The sequence below is a fragment of the Cyrtonyx montezumae genome, unplaced genomic scaffold (assembly GCF_038088225.1).
Source record: "Cyrtonyx montezumae isolate F1298 unplaced genomic scaffold, pur_monq_1.0 scaffold_13, whole genome shotgun sequence".
Classification (NCBI taxonomy): Eukaryota; Metazoa; Chordata; class Aves; order Galliformes; family Odontophoridae; genus Cyrtonyx; species Cyrtonyx montezumae.
The window spans coordinates 20,398,652-20,413,326 of record NW_027071859.1 but is presented as its reverse complement, the minus strand read 5'-3'; the positions used below and the strand labels follow the sequence as shown (position 1 = coordinate 20,413,326).

The following is a 14,675-nucleotide window of genomic DNA, read 5'->3' as shown; positions in this document are numbered from 1 at the left end:
TAAAACTCCTTGCAGGTACAGATTTAGATTTTTTTTTTTAGCCAGTATCTCTAGGTATGCCTGTTGATCTGTTGTCTTCTCTTTTGAAAGAAAAAACAAACAAAAAAAGGAAGATTTCCCACAGCAAGTGAGTATATTTGGATTTGATGAGATACCATAGGGATGGTATCAGCATGTGTGCACTTACATCACCATCCTCACAGAACAAAGAGGACATAAAGCTTTAGTTTTAGTTTTCCTATCATCTGCAGCTCTCTCCATGCCATTTCCAAAGTATTAAATTTATTGAATTGTATTCCCTAATGTTACATTAAAATTAACAATTTTAAACATTTTTAAAACTCTCCACGTGAGAGTTTGCAAAAAATAATAAAAATATTTCATACAGTCACTTTTTAATATTATATGATAAAACATTTGAATCTGTTAATGTTTATATTTTTTTCCATTATGATGACATAGAAATAGTACTGAATTTCAGTGATAAACATTTCTCAAATGTGCTTGGAATGTACTGTACTTTTTTTGGATTCATGATTCCAATTTTGATACACAGTCAAGTGTAATTGAAAATCTAATCCACTGCTTTGATAGGTTCTTATTGTAAGAAGAATTTTAGCAAGAAATCAAAGAAAATGTTCAAATGTTTTAAGAATTTCTATTACTTTTCCCAAACCAATCAAGCAAAGTGGACTTTTTTTTTATTGTCTTCTTGTTGGTTAACATTTCAAATACATTTGAATAAGCTGAGTTTATCTAATGTTTGCTTCTTGAAGGCATAGTAAAGCTGTTCAGGTATCCAGGAAAGACTAAAGCCCACTTGGAATTTAATTTTTCAAGGGTGGTCAAGGACAACAAGAAGAGCTTCTTCAAATACACCAACAGAAAAAGGGAGACTAGGGAAAATGCAGGCTTGCTGCTGAATGAGGTGGGTGCCCTTGTAACAGGACACTGAGCAGGCAGAGTTACTGAATGTCTTCTTTGCTTTGAACTTTACTGATAAGACTGGCCCTCATAAATCCCAGGCCCTGATGGGGAATGGAAGACTTCCTGTTGGATGAGGAGGATCTGGCTGGGGATCATCCAGGCAAACTTGACACACACTTAATTCATGGGACCCATGTGTGCTGACAGAGTTGGCAGAAGTGATTGCAAAACCATTCTTTATCATCTTTGAAAAGTCATAGAGAACAGGAGAGGTGTCTGATCACTCCAGTCTTTAAAAAAAAAAAAAAAAAAAAAAAAGGAGCTGGAAAACTTCAAGGCAATCTTTTGCAGCTCCTACCCTGGGAAGGTGATGGAGCAGATTATTATGGATGATATCTCCAAGCAATAGGAAGAAAGGAAGTTTCTCAAAAGTGGCCAACAAAGATTCATGAAGGAGAAATTATGCTTCACCAACATTATAGCCTTTTTTAAATGTTGTGATCGGTTTGGTAAATGAGAGGAGAGCAGTGGATTTTGTGTACCTTGACTTCAGGATGGCATTTGTCACTGTCTCCCAAAATATCCTTGAGACAGGGAAGTTTAGGAAGTGTGGGATAGACAAGCGAACACTAAGGTGGATTTGGAACTGGCTTACTGACGGAGCTCAGAGTATTGTGTTCACTTGTGCTGAGTCCAGTTGGAGGCCTAGGTAACTAGCAGTGTTCCCAAATTATCTTTGCAGAACACGGTGTCTTGGCTGACAGTAGGTTGGCTGCAAGCCTGCAATGTTCTGCTGTGGCCAGTGGTATCCTGGGATACATTAAAAAGAGTGTGTCCAGGAGGTCAAGAGAGATGGTAGTTCCCCTCTACTCTGCCCTGGTGAGGCTATATCTGGAGTACTGTTTCCAGTTCTGGGCTCCTCAGTTAAAAAAATAGGGAACTTCTAGAGAGAAACCAGCAGAGGGTTAAAGTGATTATTAGGGGTCTGGAGCACCTGCCTTAAGAGGAAACACTGAGAGACCTGAGGCTTATCAGCCTCGAGAAGAGAAGATTGAGTGGAGATCTTATCAATGCTTATAAAAGGACAAGAGTGGAGGGGATGAAGCCAGGCTCTTTTCAGTTGTGTCCAGTAACTGAACAAGGGATGATAGGAACAAACTGGAATGTAAGAACTTCCATATGAATGTGAGGAAAAAGATATTTACTCTGAAGGTTACAGAGCACTGAAAAAGCTGTTCAGACAGGTTGCAGAATCTTTTCTGGAAATAGTCAAAATATGGCTTCCTGGGCTGCCTGCGTTAGAGAGCCTGCTTTAGCAGGGTGTTGGACTAGATGATCTCTGGAGATCCTTTCCATTCCCTATGATTCTGGGTATTAGGGTGCCAAAAACCTATTATATTTTTCAGTTTCTCCCCTTTATTGTATGATATTTTGCCATTGTATCACATCATTCTCCCCTGCTTCATATTTGAAGCTACAGAAATATATATATTTATATAATTTCTTTGTAGTAGTCTGTTTCTTAACTGAAGTCACATAAAGGTACTATAGGGAACATTACACGAAGAAGCACATGTCTTTGCGTACAATAAAGTGTAACATAGAAAGGTATGGTGGACATCCCCTCAGCACACATCCAGAACTTTCCAATCTGAATACTAATATCAGTCTACCATTTCTGTGTTTATCATCTGTAACTACTTGTAAAAGTATGTAGAAATCAGAAAATTTTCTCAAAAACTCAAGACTGGAGTTGTGTGGGAGATTTTGTAGTCTGTGGGTAGCTGTCTGAAATAGTTCTTTAAGATCTTATCTTTATATTCTTAGTGTTTGTGGTAGCATTTAAAATGAAATTCGTAAGCATTATTGAAACTTATAATAATTTAGGAATTACTGAAGTATATCTTCAAAACTGATGTTCTAAGCTATCGAAATTATAAGATAGTAAGTTTTACTGTTGTGGTTTCATGCCATGTAAAATCTTGATATTTTCTACTGTGCAAGGAAATAAAAGGTAAACTGTTAGTAAAAGTTGGCCTGCTAAGCAGGTTCGAGTCACTCATTTTTTGTTTTAGGCTATTAATTTTGTGATGAACAGGATAAGCATTTTATTTGTGACCTACTGTCTGTCTGAAAGCTGTAGTAAATTTTGTTTATATAGCTTTATAACAGGCACAGGACATTCTTGTAGCAAAAATTGGGTTCTTCAATTTTGTATGGTTGACCTTGATCCCACAGAGCAGCAGTTTTGATCATCAGGGAAAAAAAAAATCTCTGCTGTTCTTTAAGATTTTGAAGAAACCAAATAAAATATGGATGAGTCATTGAAGAACATCAGATCTACATGAAAATTAGTATGTCTATTTTTTTTGGAATTATAACTAAGAAAATTCTAAGCATGAGCTTATTTATACTCGCTTAAAATATAGAATAGAAAACTAGAAAACTAACATTTTTAGAGCGCTCTCAGCCTTGTGTGTCCTCGAGAAGCTTGGAGAAGTGTGCTTGTTAATGGTGGCAGTATTTGTCAAAGGGTCTTGTCTAGAATTCTTTACAAGTCATGACACATTTATTTTTAGTTCAACTTGTAACTTTTGTTTTTATGTCAATTATTTAATATATTGTTATACCAGAAGTTACAATTAAAAAACAAACAAAAAACATTTAGATACAGAGAAAATGGGACGTATTAGCAACTTCCAGAATTTTTAAAGTAAAATTATTTATTTCTAGTTGTGGGGAGGTATAGTTTGTCGGGTATGGTTTTCCCAATCAGATCAAAAGATCAGATCTTCAAAATCTGTCAGTATGATGGCAGCAAGAGATAATGAATAACTTATGAACAACCCAAGATTTTCTGACGGTTTTGTAAGGTGGCAATGAAGAGTGATATTTCAGTTATTTGACAACTTTCCCTGTCACAGTTTATGAATTGTAATTATTCAGTTGATCCCTTAGACTTGTCTTAACCTATTTTAAATCTGCAGTATTGCTAATCTGATTCATGAAATATCCCCTTAAATTCAGATTATGATCAAGTATGAATATACATTGACATTTGAGGTGAATTTTGGTTTATTTTAGATACAGAAATAAGATCTCCTCTTGGGTCCTTTATAACCAAACTTATTTACAATCTGCAGTTCACTGAGGAAGATAAAATCATGCCTATTTCAAAACTAGTTTATGTATGGAAATACTATTTAATGCTCCAACTGTATTCTGAACATAAGATGTTCAGGGATTGTCCTTAAAAGACCACATTCTATCAAATTCTCTTTCCTAAATATTGTGTGACTTGATTAATTAGCTTAGAGAAGGCTCTGGGATTTTTTTGTTGTTGTCATTTTTTGTTGCTTGTTTGTTTGACATCACTTACATTGCTTTTGGAATGATAGCATGCTGTCAAAGGTTTATAGGCTGAAGGAATAGAGTCTAGACCAACTTCCTCCTCAAAGCAAAGTCAGATATGAGTTTTTTCAGACCACCACCAAGTTTAATAAGTGAATATCTACAAGGACAGTGACCAAATATCCATACTGGGCAACCTACTCCACTGCTTCACTGCTCTCATGGAGAACAAGTATTCCCATATTTAAGCAGCTTACGGGCTGGTTTGGACTGGTTCTGTGATGACTGGGGAAAGGGCAAAAGGAAAAGGGAGAAGATGGACCTAAAAACAAAACATTGTCAACAGTCTGAAGAAGAAAGCTAATTTACTAAATATTATATTGGATTGCAAAATAATAAAACATAATCGGAATTGAAGCTATAAATCAAATAAAATGAGAGAGTGTGTCTGAGAACCAAAGGCCTTATGCTAAATGCTGAAGGTGAGAGGTAGAGAGTACCCGCTGCTGGGTTAATTCAAAAGGGAAGAGCCTCTGTCTCTTGACACAAAACAGTTTTTATCTTTTCCTCCGAGTGGAAAATAGAAAAATGCCAAAGCAACACAAAGTCCTCTGGGTTATGTAGTACTTCTCTTTTGAGACAGATCTACCCAGAGCTATTGATGATCCAAGGAGCTGGAGCATTAACTCTTAAACTCACAATGCACTACATGATGTTATGATGTGGAATACCAATAACAAAAATCATAAAACCATGACACCATATAACATTTTCCTCAAATTGTTATTTCCATTCCTCTTGACTTTTTACTATGTAGTGCTATGAAAGGCCTGCCTCTGTTTTCACAGTGCCTTCTGGGTGCCAGCAGGCTGCTGTCAGGTCCCCTTGAAGCTATCTCTGAGAAAGCCCAGCTGCTTCAGCCTCTCCTCGCAGAGCAAGTGTACCAGTTACAATCACACCAGCTTATTGGTCTCTTTTTTTATTAAACTACTGGTTTTGGTAATCCTGGTTTTAGGGTTCAAGAACCACTCTAAAGCAAAACTTCTATGTCTGCAGTTTCCTGATCTGGGAGAAGCATTTTCATTGTTACTGAGTAGGAAACCTGCTGTTATTACATCTCAGCTACTACTTCCCTTTCCAAAAGTTATGTGGGGAGACTGAAAAAAGGATGCCTACTTTTTTAGACACTGCCAGAAGTATCTACTGAGGAGTATAGATGGTAGTGTCATGTTTCAAAGATGTGGAACAGGTTCAAACCACAACAGCTGATCTGAGGACTAAATAAATGATGCTGAGCTTGCTTAGAATACTAGTAGATTACAAGTTTATCCAATTTCTTATTTTTGTTTTCAGACCAGTTTGTAGTTTTGTTAGTGGTCCAGTTTAAGTTGGTGTTTTGATGTTTGATCCAGTATTCTATACTGCATTCAACTTCCTCCTGTATCATCTAAAAATATACTATGTAGTTTGTTCTCTCTGCATTTCTTGTGTTACTCCAATCATTTTTCCTTACGTACGTTCCTTTCAAACTGCTGTTCACTTTGAGTGATCTTACCTAGAAGTGATACCTTTTTTATTTGCTTATGAAACATTAGGTGAAACTGTCAGAAATGACATCAATTTCAAAATAAAGTGGACCTTCATTTTACTCAGGATGCCAGCTATATTGTCAAAGTAGATTACAGTTTGATAAGTTCTTGTTGCATGGTTTTTTGTTCGTGTTTTGTTTTATAACATTATATGCTTGCTAATAAATTCTTCAGTAACTTCTTCAAATATAATTCTGGATTAAGGGAAATCAACATTTCATTCCTTGCAGCCTCTTCTCTTCCACTTTTGAGGAAGTTATTTCACGTGTCCTTCTCCAGTAAGCTGTGATCTTCATGAGGTTTTGAAGATAATAGCTAATAGCTTATAGACTACTTCAATTTCTGTACTTCAATGTGAATTTAATTAGAACCTATTCTCTTGAATATGTCTACATTTTCTAAATAATTATTAACACATTCTCTTCCTATTGTGCTCCTTAATTCGTTTTATTCTAGCTTCTGTTATTTAGCTATGATATTTTTATGGAAAAAAAACAAAGAAATTGTTCTCTGCTCTGCTTTTTTGATAGATTGTTTTTTTCTTTCTCTTGTATTTCATTTTTATTTACAACCATTTTTATAGTCTTTTGCCTCTCTCCCTGGCTTACTTTTTCACAAGACGTTATTTCTGATAATTTTTGAGGCAGTAGCATTCATGTTTTACATTTCATCCTGTTTTCTACTCCGAATTGCTAATTTGCATTCTACAGGATATTTTTAGCTAAATTTTGGCCTGGACACTGCTTAGTGTTTTTGGTTTTATTTTTTTTATTAGTCAAGGTGTATTCCTTCTCTTAGTAAAAAAGTATGAGAACTGCAGTTCAAACAATGGTGTTTCTTAGAACAGCTTGTTGCAATAAAAATCTACGTTGTTACCTAAAAAAAAAAAAAAAAAGGTGAAGTCCTGGTTTTGTTTTTGGCTTTGGCTACAGCTGAATTAATTTTCTTCATAGTAGCCCACATCATGCTATATTTGGGGTTTTCACCACTGTTTACATCAAAAACACCCCAGTGTATTTGTTGCTGTTGATCAGCGCTTACCCAGAGCCAAAGACATTTCAGGTTCTTGTGCTGCCATTCCACTGAGGATCTGGGAATGCACAAGTTGCTGGATGGAGATCAGATCAGGACAGCTGACCCAGACTTGCCCAAAGGATGTCCCATACCATATAGTGCTGTGCTCGGCATTAAATGCTGGGGTAGTGAGGAAGACTGGGACATTCAGATTGACGGCATTTGTCTTCCCAAGAAACTAATAGACGTGATGACCCCTGCTTTCCTGGAAATATTTAAGTACACAGCAAATATTAAAGAATGAAGGTATCAAATAGATATAACTTTTCATCAACACTTAAAAATATTTAAAGGGTAGGAGTCAAGTGGACAGGGTATGCTCTTTTTGTGGTTCCCAGTGCTAGAACAAGGAGAAATGAGCACAAACTGGAACATAGAATGTTCTATTTGAAAAGATTTTTTTTAATATACAATATTATATTCTTTTGCTACCAACTAGACATTTCTGAGCTTTGTTAAATAGACTCTCTCTCTCTATATATATATATATAAACCTACCATGTTCACTTTCCATCTAACTGATCCTAAAGTCTTGATTGGAGTTTTAATGTGGATGCAGAATGCAACAAGATAGAAACAACCGTAATTAATCTACTAGATATGATCTGTGGCCTTTTTGATTGCAAGGACAAAAAAAAAATCAGAAATTGTGGATATCACGTGGACTGTTGCTGGCAAATATATGACCTGTCAAAGATACTTCTATTTATAGCTGGAAACAGATAGTAAATTGTACTATAACGTTTCTCTAATAAATTTTACTGGAATAATGGTAAAAATGTGATCATCTGTGAAAATATCATTCAAGACCACTCTGTTTTCAGCTATAGGCCAACAACTTTTTAGCTTCAGTAGCCAGGTTTACAGTCCAATTATGCACTAAAATATTTTTTTCTATTACTTTTGATTCACCATTTTCACTTTCAGTAGTTTTTCCAACATTTCTTTGCACAAATACGTCAAAATTTCATTCCCTTATCTCCTCTTTGGTTATCCTGCTGACCTTCTTTCTTTTTCTTTCTTACTTTCTCTCTCTGTCTCTCTGCATAAAGGTTTCTTGATTTATTAGTGTTTTCAAATTCCTTTAATTTTTAATATTATATATGTAATTTAATGTTTATAATATACACTGGGAAATCAGTATTACATGCGCATTTTCAAGAAGACTGAGATTAAAGAATAAGTTATTTTACTTTTATTTAAACACAAAAAAGCTGTGGTCTGTTATACATGTTCAAATGTTAAACTGAAAGGGTCCTATTTGATGCAGAAATAAACTTCCAATCTCAGTTTTTATTGGAAATGTACACCTGTCAGTTTCTACCTTCCCCTAACCTGTTAGCTAATATGATAATTACAAAACATAGTCAAATTTCCAGTGCTATGTTGTCGCACTAGGAGTCAGTGTGTCAATAGGATCAGTAAGCTAAAACTGCTTTAAAGTACTTCTGAAGATGTGATATTGGTAACCCTTTCTTATAAGTACTATTTATGATATTAATCTACTACTTACTGTTTTAATATACTTGTGGTGTAATGGACTTCTGGAGGATGTTTTCATTTGTTTGATACGTTCTGGCTTTCTGATAAGACAGAATCAGTTAAAACAGCTGAACTGCTCCAAAGTCATATTTGGATTAAAAAAAAAATGATTTTCTTTTTAAAGTTTAAGATCGTCAAGAAAAAATGTATACCTCTCTTTATCCCTATGAATAGCCTGTTCTGTTGTGAAACATGGCATATGTTCCTGTGAACGTTCTATTCACATTTTTTAAGGTCACAAGCATAGTAGATAACTGCATGTACTATGATAATTGTATCCTGCATATTAAATTTTCTTTTTGGTGTTTGCTTGTCAAGGTACATACCTATGTTAAATCCTAGAAGAATTAGCTTTGACAATATTTGAAAGCAATACAAAAAAAAAATTAAATTTTGTTTTCTGAATGTTTCAGACTTCATAGCTTGGTGTGAAATGTGAAACATTTAAATAACTTCAGAAAATTTACCGTTGAGTTCATTTAAATGAGGTACACATCATATTACTACAGATTTAGAAACACCATTTATAGAACCAGGAGTGCTTTCTTAGTGCTGTTGCGCAAAGGAAATTAATACCAAATATGTTTAAAATTTCATGACAAAGAACTGTATTCTTCAGTTTCAATGGGCAGTTACCTGTATGGTAATTTGCAATAATAGTGTTTCTATCGTAAACAGTTAATAATTGTATTTCTTATCTTTAATAGTTTTTATTTTTTATAGGTTTAATGAGATCAGGTTTCTTTACTCTTATCTTGTATATGTATATTCAATATCGAGAAAATAAATATTTCTTAAATAGCAGATTCCCTAGGGAATATCTTGGTAGCATAATCATAAATGTTGTTCTCTTTTCAGTGTAACTGAATGCAACTATCAAAAAATATGCCTCTACTTAGACATATAGGATTTAAAAATATTTCCAGAGTTTCATGTTTATTGTGTTTTGGTGCTTAAAATAAAATCCACTGACTTTACCAATAACTTTTGATTGCTATAATGCTGTTGGTAATAGCTTTGCCTAATGTATTTGAGAGATTTGAGAGTTAAAGCAGATTCTTTACTACCAGTATCTTATTACAGAAGTAAGATGTATGTGTTAATATGTTTCCACATTTATAATGGAGACAATATATGGCTTCATAATTTTACCTTGCAATAACACATATTTGAGTGGAGTCATAAATTTCTTACCAGCAATGCAGGTAAGAAAATAGCCTATGAAATGACAGAATCCTAAGTCATCTTATAGGTGGTTTTTAAAGCACATACTGTTAGATGTAAAAATTTGTTTAAAGCATTATGCCAAATATTTTGTCATTTCTTATGACAAATATACTTTTCTTACTGTCTGTGTTTCTTTTATTTATTTTTTAAATTTTTTTATACATTCAGAAATTGAGAAAGGAGGCTGTGGAGATCCTGGGATTCCATCATATGGGAAAAGGACTGGCAGTAGTTTTCTTCACGGAGATACACTTACCTTTGAATGTCAAGCAGCTTTTGAACTGGTGGGAGAGAGAACAATTACATGTCAACAAAACAACCAGTGGTCTGGCAACAAACCCAGCTGTGTTTGTAAGAGTTATTTCTTGGCCTTCACCTCTCACTGTTCTTAACACTTTTGAATAGCCAGCAGGATAATATTTCAAAGTACCTTGAACAATTGTGCGAGAATCATATTTTCTTTCTTAGTTGACTTCATAGTAAGTCACTTGTGGGTATCACATAGAACTGTTTTAGAATGCTAAGATTCTAATTGAACTCTTCATAATAGCATGTAAGTGTTTTAAAGAACTCAGCAGCATGTGCACATTGATTCTGGTAGTACAAAGGAGTCTGCAAATGTAAGGTACTGGTTGGTGTTTTTTTCTTCCCCCCCCCCCCCCCATTATTCTAAAAATGTATGAATGTATTTAAGGAACATGGAAGAAGGATAATTGAGAACATTTGATGTGAATTTTGTTTAAAAAGTTAGACTTCCTGTAGGTAGACTTGTAATTGATTTAAATAGATAAATTCTGTTTGTTTATTTTTTCCTCCTAAGGTAAAATAGAGTAACTCTTTCTAGTGTACAGTATACTAGTCATAGGATTGTAGAATTGCTCAGGTTGGAAAAGGCCTTCAAGACCAAGTCCAACCGCAACCCAACCATAATACCCTAACTCCAACAACCCACTGCTAAATCATGTCCCTGAGCACCACATCCAGAGTTTTGAAACATTCAGCCATCACTGGGGTCTCTATTCCAGTACTTAACAACCCTTTCTATAAATAAGTTTTTCCTGATATCCAAACTAAACCTCCCCTGTCACATCTTGAAGCCATTTTCCCTTGGCCTGTCCCTTATCACCAGTGAGAAGAGACCAACACCACTCTCGCTGCAATCATCTTTCAGGTATTTGATGAGAGCAATAAGGTCTTCCCTCAGCCTCCTTGTCCCCAGCCTAAACAGCCCCAGTTCTTTCAGATATTCCTCACAGGACATGTTCTCCAAGCCCTTCACAAGCCTTGTTGCCCTTCTTTGGATCTGCTCCAGCACCTCAATGTCCTTTCTGTATTGAGGTGCCCAAAACTGAACACAGTACTCTAGGTGAGGCCTCACCAATGCTGAATATGGGGGCAGGATTACTTCCCTAGTCCTGCTCACCACACCATTCCTGATACAGGCCAGGATACCATTGGCCTTCTTGGCCACCTGGACTCACTGCTGGCTCATGTTCAGCCAACTGTCCATCTGCAAACGAAGATCCCTTTCTGTCAGGGAGCTTTCCAGCCACTCCTCCCCTAGCCCATAGGGTTGCCTTGGGGTTGTTGTGACCAAATTGCAGTACCAAACACTTCAGTTCTCCAGATAATATTACATTTTCCTACATAAAGAGTCATATAATTCAGTATTAGATTTTCAAAACAGAGTGAGGAGTCCAACTTTACTTGTGCGATGTATATGTTTTGTAGCTGTGCTGATACATCATTGACCAAGCTGAGTGAGCTTTCTCTGGGACTGGAAGCAACCTCAGTATGCCCATGTAATATGAAAATGGGTCTAAGTACATAAGATGATGAGGCTGCAGTATCCTTGAAGACTAGTTCTGTTTTGCAACAGCACTATGCTTCATTGGCTTGATATGTTTATGTTGGCAACATTGTGGAGTATTTTACTGGGCTCCACTCTTTGATGTGCACATGCCATATATCCTATAAAATATAGTAGAACTCAGAACATTTACAAACACTGAGTTCTGTTTGATGAACTCAAAGAGCTGAGTAATGTTTATTCTTTGTGTTAATTACCATGTAGTAAGCCTTCCTCTTTCCAAATATACTGTTTAGTTGTCTTTTGTTTGGTTGTTTTTTTAGTGAATTAACAGCTATGTTTAATCATCCTGTTCTATGAGAGGGAAAGTAGGTAGTTGACTGAAGCATAGCCATATTTGTACTGATCTAAGCATCATCTTGAACTATGTGTACTGAGACCGACCCTTCTGTGTGATTGTTTTGGATTTCTAAATACATTGTCAAAGACATATTTTCAGTTTTGAAAAACATATATATAATAATTCAAATTTGGAGCTTGCATTTTCATTTCAGAACAAACCAATCTATCGATTCTTTCCAAATTCTGACAAATCAGGCAGTACTTTGGCTTTCTGTGGCATTCTCTATGTTGTCTTTATAATATCTTTCAAGCCCAGCTGCAGTCACTTAGCCTCATTGAAGGAATCAAAAACCCACAGAACTAAGTTGTAGACATGTTATATCAATCATATATCTTCAGGCTGCATGTATAGTAGTTTTCACATCTAAAAATATCATATTCCACAATTATAGAAAGACAAGCATTTTTCATGTTTATGGAGACTATTTTGAGAATCTTTTTTGTTTTCTTTAGTCTCATGTTTCTTCAACTTTACCACACCATCTGGAATTATTCTTTCACCAAATTATCCTGAGGAGTATGGTAACAACATGAACTGTGTTTGGCTGATTATCTCAGAGCCAGGAAGCAGGATCCATCTGATTTTCAATGACTTTGATGTTGAACCTCAGTTTGACTACCTTACTGTGAAAGATGATGGGATTTCAGATTTACCACCTCTTGGCACATTTTCTGGCAATGAGGTCCCTTCTCAATTGGCTAGCAGTGGACACATAGTAAGACTTGAATTTCAGTCAGATCACTCTACAACTGGAAGAGGATTTAATATCACTTACACAAGTAAGAATCTCTATTTTTATTTTGTCTAGCCAAACTATCTTTAATCAAAACAATGAAAAAGGGACGTGTTTTTATTTATAATGAAGAGATAAATTGCCCCAGGAAAAGGGACAATGCACAATTGTAATACTTGTATAAAAGCACTACTCTCAGCTGTTTTCCTGGTACTCCTTTCACTAGTTTACCTGGAGCTTTATCATTAATTTATATAATTATAATAGTGCTGAGGAATTCACTTCATTATTTGTGACATTTTTTCATCCAGTGCAAGTGATTTAATATACTTTCTCAGTGGAACCAGCAGGAATACATTCACAAAAGTGTTAAGCTTAGATCCCAAATACAGAGGTTTTTTGTTTTTTTTTTTCTCACAGTTCATTTGAAAAGCACAGAGATACAAAAAGCAGTTAGAATGTAGAATATAGAATGGCTTGGGTAAGAAGAAAGCTCCAACTCCCCCTGGCACAGACAGGTTTTCCAACTTCTAGGTCAAACACTAGATCAGATTGCTCAGGGCTCCCATCCATCCCAGTCTTAAACACCTCCAGGGACAGGACATCCACGACCACTTTGGGCAACCTTTTCCAGCACCTCACCACTTCCTCAGTAAAGAAACGTTTCCTTGACATCTAATCTAAATCTTTTTTTTTAGTTTAAAACCATTCCCCATTGTTCTATTATTATCTACCTGAGTAAAAAGTTTGATTCCTCTCCTTTCTGTAATAACCTTCTAAATACTCGAAGGCTTCAATGAGATCTTCTCACAGCTTTCTCTTCTTCGGGATGAATAAGCTTCAGCCTGTCTTTATAGGAGAGATCCAGCCCTCTGATCTTCGTTGCAGCCCTCCTTTGGACCTTGTCCAAAGGTTTCACAACTCTCCTGTGTTGTGAGCCTCAGACCTGAACACAGTACTCCTGAGAATAACTGAGAATACTCCATGGTGCTCCATAGGCCTCACAGGGATGGAGTAGAGGGGTACAATTACCTCCATTGCCCTGCTGGCCACCCCTGTTTCGATGGAACCCAGGATACTATTGCCCTTTCAGACTGTAAGTGCACACTGATGGTTTATGTTAAGTTTTTCATCAACCAAGACCTCGCTGAGTCCTCAGCAGGGCTACTCTCAAAGAGTTCTTCTCCCAGTTTGTGTACATATCTGGGATTACCCTGACCCAAGTGCAAAACTTTGCACTTTGCTTGTTGAACCTCATTAGATTCACAAAAGCCCATCTTTGAGTTTATCAAGATACCTCTGGATGTCATCCCTTCCTTCTGGTTTATCAACCTCACTGCTCAGTTTGGTGTCATCAGCAAACTTACTGAGGATGTACTTGATTCCCCTGATTTATGTAATTGATAAAGATGTTAAAATGGTACCAGTCCCAAGATGGACTACTATATAAACTGTAAACAAATGTCTGCGGGAACATTTTTTGTTTTTACAGCCTACCTTCTGGTTAGATGATTTAGTATCTAAGAATAAATTGAGAATGCAAATAAATTAAAAAGTTCTTTAATGAATTCCTGACAGAGATTAAAAGCATAAATCTTTCTAATTTGGCTAACTGGACTAAAAAAAATTAGGCTGTTTTTTGCTGTATAGTACTTTGTTTTGTTTATATTAAAGCCTGTTATTCAGCAGTGCTCTTGATTGAAAAATCCAGTAAATATCACCTTCATGTAGAAAAAACTATGACACTTGCCATAGAATGCATACTCTCCTAGCTCTATTAGTCATTCAGTGGCAACATATGTGGAAATAATCTTTTTACGTGAAGAAATCATTTTCTACGGTTACAGAAGAAATTAACTAGCAAAAATTTTTCTTTCACAGCTTACAGTGTTCCTATCTTGTGTCAAGAATCTATTAGCAGTGCTTTTGCAGGGACAAGATGTTTCTTTGCATTTCTTAGAAAAAATGCACCTTTTTAAGTCTTAGATGCTGAAATCATTCCTTTGTTTTCAGAGAAAG

At 35.8% G+C, this 14,675-nt stretch overlaps 1 protein-coding gene across 1 annotated transcript in view; it reads left to right on the top strand.

Annotated features, from left to right (window-relative positions):
- Window positions 1–14,675, top strand: part of CSMD1 (CUB and Sushi multiple domains 1) — a 966,006-nt gene that overhangs the window by 723,927 nt on the left and 227,404 nt on the right. The window contains exons 13-14 of the mRNA XM_065730794.1: window positions 9,879–10,061; window positions 12,376–12,702. Coding sequence (XP_065586866.1) covers window positions 9,879–10,061; window positions 12,376–12,702 — 510 coding nt within the window. The remainder of the gene's footprint in view (window positions 1–9,878; window positions 10,062–12,375; window positions 12,703–14,675) is intronic.